Raw genomic sequence first — 8,667 nt, forward strand, 5'->3', positions numbered from 1 at the left:
TCATCACTATCCTCTTGTATATATTACTTTTACATCAGCACTAAAGAAATGGCTAACCATGTCATTCGTTAAAGCATCATAGAAATGTTTGCAAGTCTTTACATGCTTCCCAAGAGAATCTCTTATCTTCACAGACAACAACAAATCTCTAGTAAACAATGGCAAGTCGAAGGAGGCATACAACGACAATCGACAAGCATCGACAAATTCAGCAAGAGAGCTATCAACAAACAGTATAAGAAGCTCACACAATGCTTTAAATTTGCCGAAATATTCTAAAAGCTTCGCATTGCAGTGGAACCTGAGGGAAAGATCCTTCAACAACCCAAAGAAGCTAAATTTCCAGCAACGCAGACAACACCAAAAGCCATCTTCATGGCCCAAAGTGGCAACAAAGAGGAAAATGCACAGTAAGATGTAAAGTTACCTCAACAATAGAAGCCCAACTCACGTATCAACAACAACACAACAGATATGAATCACTCAAGGAATGGGGGATCGTCATCACTGACACAACACTTCCAAAGCTAAAGACTAACCTTAAATACAAAGTTGAAGACAACTCTAACGACAAGATTGTACCGGTCGTGTCAAGGAACGACATGAGATAGGAAGGGGGGGATGTTAGGAGGATTGAGTACACAGATGCCCACCTAACCAGACAACACATTTTTAATGAATTTGTACTCTGTTATTTTTTCACACTAGTGTAACTACACTGTGTAAATCCCATTTCAAGAGTAGTAGATCTATTCCCTGGGTTGTAATTCTCATGATATCTGTATAGGTCCATGTGAGCCAACCATTAGCCATTTAGAAAGCCCTAGGTATAAAAATCAATAGCAACATGAACACCAAGTGAGCGCAAGGTGTCCCTCTAGAGTGTGAACCAACGGGGAGATTTGAACCCACAATCCATAGGTTAAGAGGCCAAAGCCTTGCCGTTATACCAACCCTTTGGGGACAAAGTTGCTTTGTTCTTATTTCTTACTTTTGGCATGTTAAAACATACTTTAGTTGAGAAGGAGAAAGGTGTACAAATTTCTGTATGCATTTCTTTGGTGTTGGAAATCTCTTTCATTTAAGGCCTGATTTGGATTCCTTGTCAAACTTTCATTGTAAATTTATAGTGTTTAACATAGAGAGAGAGAGAGAGAGAGAGAGAGAGAGAGAGAGAGAGAGAGAGAGATTACTTAACTTTCTTGTCCTTTCGGAGTTTTAGAATGCCAGCATGAGCCTTCACCTTGTCCGAATACAAAACACATGCACCATAATTTTTGTGTTCAGCCATGACCTAAAGCGTTGATTCTTTTCCCGCAAAGCTTGTTCTTCTTTGGCATCCCAGCTGCTGCACACATGCTCAACATTAAAGAGCTCGCTGCCCAATGCATTTATCTAGCTCTCTTGCCTGCTGAAGTGCCCAGATCCCCACATTCACATCTGCCCATTTCTGGCAACCAACCAAGAGGCAAAGCCAAATGGTAGGGTTAGCAGAACAACGCATCTGCCGGATTACTTCAACAGCCTTGATTAGGTGCCCACAACGCCCAAGAAAGTGAACCATGCATTTAAAACATGCCATATTGGGCCACACATTATGCATGGTTCCCATATTATCAAAAAGGTCTTGGCCCTTTTCCACCAGACCTTGTCGACTGCACAAATGTAGCAGGCAAATGAAGGTCACTACATCTGGAAGGATGTCCTCATGCTGCATTTGGCCAATGCTTTCAAAAGCTTGCTCACCTTGACCTTTCCGTGCATACCCTGCTATCAAAGAATTCCATGAGACGACATCTCGAGAAGGAAGCTTCTCTAGGACATTCTGTGCCTGCTGAAGATCACCACATTTAGCGTACATGTCCACAAGAGCATTTCCAAGCACTAGATCATGCTCTAACAACCCTTGCCTGGAAACCTCATCATGGATTTGCTTTCCCTTATCAATGGCTCCAAGCGTAGCACACACGTTAAGGATGCACAAATAGGTCACTGGATCTGGCGTGATGCTTTCACCCAGCATCCGATCAAAACATTCTAGAGCCTGTTCGCCTTGGCCACATTGAGCATATCCTACAATTAGAGCACTCCACAAGATGGCATTGCGAGAGGGGAGTTTCTCTAGAATACTTCGTGCCTGAAGAAGAACGCCACACTTGGCATAAAAATGCACTAAGGCACCACCCAACACTATGTTATCCTCCAGCAACCCCTCCCTCAAAATCTCCTCATGAACTTGCTTTCCTCTGTTGATGTCTCCAATCACAGCACAAGCTCTTACGATTGAAGCATAGGTCACAGCATCTGGATGAATGCCCTTATGCTGCATTTTTCCAAAGCAGTCTAGAGCTTCTTGACCTTGTCCCGTTTGAGCATATCCTGCGATCAAAGCGCTCCACAAGATTGCATTGGCAGAAGGAAGCTTCTCCAGGACACTTTGTGCTTGAGGAAGAGCGCCACACTTGACGTACATGTCCACAAGTGCGCCACCTAGAATAGAATCGCGCTCCAACAACCCTAGCCTTGAGATCTCATCATGGATTTCTTTTCCCTTAACATTGTCTCCCATCACAGCACAAGCTTTCAAGATGCACGCATAGGTCACTGCATTAGGAGGAATATTATCACGCTGCATAAGTTTGTAACATTCTAAAGCCTCCTTGCCTTGCCCCTTTTCAGCATATCCTGCAATTAGAGCACTCCACAAGATGACGTTGAGAGAGGGGAGACTCTCTAGCACAATTTGCGCTTGGGTAAGGGCACCACACTTGACATACATGTCCACTAAAGCACCACCAAGCACAAGATCATGCTCTAGCAGTCCCCGCCTTGAAACCTCATCGTGAATTTGCCTCCCCTTATCGATGGCTCTGATTGCACCACACGCTTTCAGCAAACTTGCATAGGTAACTGCATCAGCGCAAATGCCCTCGTACTGCATTTGTTGAAAACAATTAAAAGCATTCTGGCCCTTCCCTTGTCGGGCGTACCCTTCTATTAATGCAGTCCATGGGATAATCCTGCTGCTGTTATGCATGTCAAGTAATGTTTGTGCCCTCTGAATCTCACCACACTTTGCATACATGGTAATTAAAGCATCAGAGTAGTTCTTCCCAGCTAAGCCCCTTTTTTGAAGCTCAGCATGTAGCCTGGTGCCTCCAACCAGGTCTTTGTTCTTAGAGCATGCATATATAAGTGAAAGCAAGCGAGCATCCGCAGCACTTGCAATGCCTTGACGCTCTTCTGAATCCGTGCGGCGTTTGAGCCCATCTGAGACCCAAGCAGGGCTCTTTGTTGAGGTTGTGCTTGAAGTCCAGATGGGCCTTGGAGGAATCCCTAAAAAATACCTTCCAGGAAAAGTTCTGCTCGCCCTGCTGTCCTGCCATCTTCTTGCGGTGGCTGTGGATCTGCAAAGGCTCTTCGCTTCGGTTGCTGCTCGACCGATATCTGAAGACTTTGTTACGCAGCAAGTCCTGGACATCCTCCGCTCCTGCCATGTCTGCAACTCTTTAGGTGATGCATTGCACCGTAATAGGATTTGGGCCACCCACCCATGGCATTAGCAGCCACGGATCGACCAAAGCGAATGGCTGCCACGATTTCCCCGCATAGGCCTCATGTCACGGCTCGCCCATCCGCAGAAGGAAACGAGAAAGTTCAAATGGAAGTTTATAGGTCATTGACACGGCCTACTGTATCTACTAATCTACTAGATTGGCTCTACTGCTGTTTTATTCATTTGTTGATGAGATTTCTCTGAATCTCATCAAGGAATCTCCTACATCCAACCTTTGAACTCAACCTTGGAGACGTCACCGTCTAAAAGGTAATGAGGAGTCGAACTCACACAGATTCAACAAACCTGGACCTGACAACTGCCATAATCAACCCACCGTCTACGCGGTGTTGCTTATGAAGCAACCCATATAGTTAAAAAAAACTCCTACAGAGTGCAGCCTCATACAGCTAGTGTGACCCCCGCCTCATTGTCGCCATCGCACAATACCACCTGGCGCCCTCCTGGCCGTCGCCTTCGCCTCGTTGTCGCATGTCTCGCTTTGCCTTGCCTCTCCCGTTGGTCGTCATGTGCCTGCGAGCCTGTCATACTGCAGCACCCATTCCGTTTCCTTCTTGTTTGCGCCCTAGGGAGATCTCTTCTCCCTCCTCGCCACACCCGCCCTCTGGCTTTAATCCCCATGGCAGCATCTCGCGTAGATTCGCCCTTCTTTTCTTTTTCGAAAAGGGTAGCACCTACTTGGTCATTAAAAGGTATTTCCTAATGGCTTCAAAAAAGTTAAAAGGTATTCTAATTCAAAGATCCCCTCAACAACAACAAAAGTGGTGCGCTAATCTATAGCATGTAGCAATGGGCAATGACAAAACACATGAATTTGCAACAGTATTAGTTGGGGAAGGACGTATACAACATTGAGAGAGAAAAAAAAAATATATATATATATAGAAAGAGAGAGAGAGAGAGAGAGAGAGAGAGAGAGAGAAAAGAGAGAAGGAGACTTTATAGAAAAGGGAAATAAAGGAGAAGAGAAACACCTTTCCACCTTCATATGTCTTTTGACTTCCACCTTCCTCTGTCTTTTCATGTCCTAAAGTCACCCTTCACTTATGCACTTTATATGTTTTGAAATATTTTTTATTTTTCTAAGATTGGGGAGACCTAATCGGCAGCCTCTTTATTATATTCATACATTTAGAAGATTCCTCCTCGTTCCTATTCTTACGTTTCATAGCTAGTGTTGGAACTCATCTTTCAAAAGAAAGATTGACGGATTCAAACATGTACAGTAGCACGAATATCACCCACAAGGAGACTCGCGTAACCAACCCAACCAACGGTTGCTATTGCTTCAGACGTCGAGCCACAGTTCAACTTACGCCAGTAGCGGCCAGCTTCCTTGTGCATGGCCACATGGCACCCCTCCTCACCTGTCGTCTGAAGCTTGCATCCCTCCTCGCCTATTCGTGCCCTATGGAAGGTGCCTCGCCTTGCCTCCCCGACGTTCGCCACCTGCTTGGAAGCGGATCTTCTTGATTCCCATTAATAAAACATTAAACCAAATTGTTGTACGCCCTACTCGGTCAAGTTTCAATTCTTTATATGGAATCATACTCCACCCACTCTCCATTTCCATTTCAAAGGGTACACAAATCCCTAAGCTCTCCACTCATACATGTTCCCACGCTCGTACGAACACACGTCTTTGATGCTTGTCCATCCATGTTCCAGCTCTTCCTTGCCTCGACCACGACCATGGCCCTACTTGGGTTGCTGCAAAGCCATGCACTTTGTCCTTTCTTTCTCTCTCTCTCTCTCTCCCCCCCCCCCCCCCCCCCCCCCCCCCCCTTTCTCTCTCTCTCTCTCTCTCTCTCTCTCTCTCTCTCTCTCTCTCTCTCTCAAACCAAAGGGTAGTCTGCGTCTCTCTACCCCACCCCCCCCCCCCCAACCCCCCCCAACCCCCCCCCCCCCCCCCGACCCCCCCCCCCCCCCCCCCCCCCCCCTAGACGGGCACCAAATAGAGAGATTATGTATTGCCTTCACTTTTTTGCAATAAGAGAACTATAAAAAAATATAAACTTGATGTCTTGCCGCCCTCTCTTATTGATCCTGTCGTATGGCATTCTTGCATGGCATCTTTCTCTCTCTTTCTTCTTCTATGCGGCCAAATCTCTCTCAGCCTACGCAACCCCAATTGCAAGTGCTCCGCACATGCTCACATTAGAAAGAGGGTGGGGTGTAGGAGGGCCCCTTTATTTGCCAGTTGCTTATGGAGGTGATTAACATTTTGATGAATAGGTGTATGTCATGTATGCAAGGATGGTGGGTATGTAAGAGATGTGTAAGAGTGTTCAAAGGATGCACTTTTTCCCCCAAAAAGGAGGTGGACGATTTTATGATTTTTGGCATTCCATAACTCCCACATATGATCTCCGATTTGAGCGGAGATTATAGATCTACAATCTACACATCAAGATCTTTCCATAAATATGCTACATGATATGGTTTTACCCACTAGATTTTAAATCCCATTTTGGGGGAAAACTGTGAATTCAGATAAACTAGTCGTTTTGCCTATTTGAATTCAAAAGATGTCCTATGCTTACTTTCTTAATACTAAAGGTTTGACTTCCTTAAACTGCCAAATAAAGAGGCCCTCCTAGACCCCATTCTCTTCCTAATGTATGCTCGCCCTCAAAGCTTCTGTGAAGAGGTTCATTGGTGCTCATCTTCGTCTGTTGGCATAGTTTTTTTTTTTCGAGAAAAAGATCCTTCTATTAGTTAATGATGGGGAGACTCTCCCAATGAAAAACCAGCATATGTACATGGGGCTAAATCAAGAAATGGGGGGAGGGAAAAGCCACACAGGTGGTCGGTAGTGCCATCGGAGTACACCCTGGACCATGGTGTAGAAAGGCCCAGGACGCCATAGTCGAAGGAAAGCCTCTCTGCGCTTCCGCATGCGGTCGGAGCTGCCTTGAAGTCTCTCGAGCTGTCCTTTGAGAGTGTGGATCAGCTCTAGCCAAAGATCGCGAACAGTCTCTGCTGGTGGCACAGGGCGAGCCTCAAAGATGCGGAAGCAAACTGGCCCGCCAGATGAACCAGAGTGTCAGGCCACTGATGAGCTCCCAACACTCCTCTCTCTCACTGCACCACTCCTGTGGAGTAAGCTCTATGGGGCAGGCTGGAGTGTAGGTCGCCCCTCCTGCATCACTATCATCCTGCTGCTGGAAGATAGCTCAAACTGAAGTGCCGAGTCCGTGAGGGCGGACCAAGCCGCTGCTCCCCAAGTGTACTATCGAGCCGTGGAAAGAACAGGCATCAGCCGAAGAACTCTAAGCCACACCTGCTGCGCGGAAGGACAGTCCCAAAGATAGTGACCTGACTCTCCACAAGATGATTACCATCTGCACATGCGACCGAGAGACAACTATGCACTAGCCAACTCCCAATTGTTGTAGCTCTGTGTGCGACCAGCCACTGAAACAAGGTGACTCGCCTCGGCTGTCTGGAGTCCCACAAACTCTCCTAGAAGGCTGCCATGAACTCAGCTGTAAGACCCTCCTCCTGCCAATGAGGTGTTGCAGCGGGGCGGGCCTCTCTCTGTGCTGCTAGTATGTGACATCCCAGTCGAACAGTGTACTGAGAGAACGGGACACCTGGGTGGTCTACAGAAGAGAAGGGATCCCTCCAAAGCCACTCTCCAAGATCCCACTGTACTCGTGCCAGTGTACAGTACTCCCAAGCCCACAGTCTCCACCAGTGTCCAGTCTCTAGAGCTGCTGGGTCAAGATCGATGACACAAGTCCTCCCACAGATGCCCACCACTCGGATCCTCTGAAAACAGCACTCTGCCACCTGCGAGGCCTCTACTGCAACTTGCCGTAAGCATCCCTCACCCTGTAGCTCGAAGAAAAGGGATGGAATAGTCTCTGAGCAGGCTCGGACTGAGATGAGAACCTCCAGTCGTGTGAAGGCTCCCATCCACTTGGGTGCTATTGGTTCAAGCGGTGTGAGCCAATCAACTAGAACTGCCTCTGAAATGTGCCTGGCACATGCTCTGCACCCCTCTCATGCTGTGTAGTTGGAACCCTGCACCTCCTCTGAAAAGCCTGAAAACTCTAACCAGTCACCTAAAGAGCGCGTTGGACCCGCTGCCATGGGACCCCAGGAAACATGAGGCCGACTACCAACCAAGTGGCCTCTCTTAGTGCTAACCATGGGGTTCCAAACAAGGGGCTATCGTAGGCGCTCCTCCGTGCAAGAAGGTTGTCGCTGCTCCAGGCCTCGCCGCAAGGGCTCCCAAGATCGAAGCAAACTCACAGCGAAGCGGTCCTCCAGTCTCCTACTCAAACCAACTCTGTGCATCTCTATGAAGATCCATCTGGTCGAAGGTCGCCAGAGGCCTCCAGCCTGAGGCACCTTAGCACGAAGCCGCTATAACAAGAAATCCTTCTAGGGCTCCTCACCTGGAAGAAGTCCTCTGACTATGAACTTCCCAAGAAGGGCTCTGCTCTGCTATGCTGGGTCAATGATCCCAAGCCCTCCCTGTGAACAAGGAAGAGTGATGACCTGCCAAGCCACTTTGGCTCGGGCTATCTGAGTGTCACGTCCTGACCAAAGGAAGTTCTTGATCAGCCTCTCTACCTGGCTGATACAAGAACTCGAGAAGATCCAGCAAGAAGTGATGTACCACGTAGTCACCAACAACACCTGGTTGGCCACTACTACTCTGCCAGCCAAAGAAAGTCATGATGAGCTCCAGTGTAACAAATTCCTCCTGATAGACAGGAGGAGGGGAGCAATCCTGCTGCTCGGAAGACAAGTCCAAACCAACCTGACAGCCCAAGTACCGAATTGCAGTCCCTAGGAGAATCCACCTAAAACCCTCTCCTGGCATCCAATCGGGCACAGGAGCACTACCAACCGAGAAAGCCACTGTCTTTCTCCAATTGATCAGTGCGCCAGATGCACAACAGAAGGTCTCCAGAGCCTGCTCACACCAGTGAAGGTTGGCCTCCTGGCCATCTAAGTACAAGGCTGAGTCGTCGGCAAACTCAGCGTCCAATAGCTCATCTCCCCGAATAGGGAGTGCTAAGCCCCGTAGACCAACCTGCTGCGACACCAAAAACCTGCTCATCGCCTCTGCATAG

At 47.8% G+C, this 8,667-nt stretch overlaps 1 protein-coding gene across 1 annotated transcript; it reads right to left on the minus strand.

Moving 5' to 3' along the window:
• Positions 1–1,189: 1,189 nt before the first annotated feature.
• LOC147459073 (pentatricopeptide repeat-containing protein At3g09040, mitochondrial-like) lies at positions 1,190–3,701 on the minus strand. Its single transcript, XM_086510423.1, has one exon. It carries the CDS (start codon positions 3,479–3,481, stop codon positions 1,367–1,369), a length of 2,115 nt encoding a protein of 704 aa, XP_086366549.1. The 5' UTR covers positions 3,482–3,701; the 3' UTR covers positions 1,190–1,366.
• Positions 3,702–8,667: the final 4,966 nt, after the last annotated feature.

This window comes from Adiantum capillus-veneris, chromosome 4 (genome assembly GCF_014529385.1).
Source record: "Adiantum capillus-veneris isolate H3 chromosome 4, ASM1452938v2, whole genome shotgun sequence".
Taxonomy (NCBI): Eukaryota; Viridiplantae; Streptophyta; class Polypodiopsida; order Polypodiales; family Pteridaceae; genus Adiantum; species Adiantum capillus-veneris.

What these genes read in the sequence shown, in the direction of transcription:
- LOC147459073 (XM_086510423.1), bottom strand. Translation starts at nt 3,481, where the DNA reads ATGTCCAGGACTTGCTGCGTAACAAAGTCTTCAGATATCGGTCGAGCA.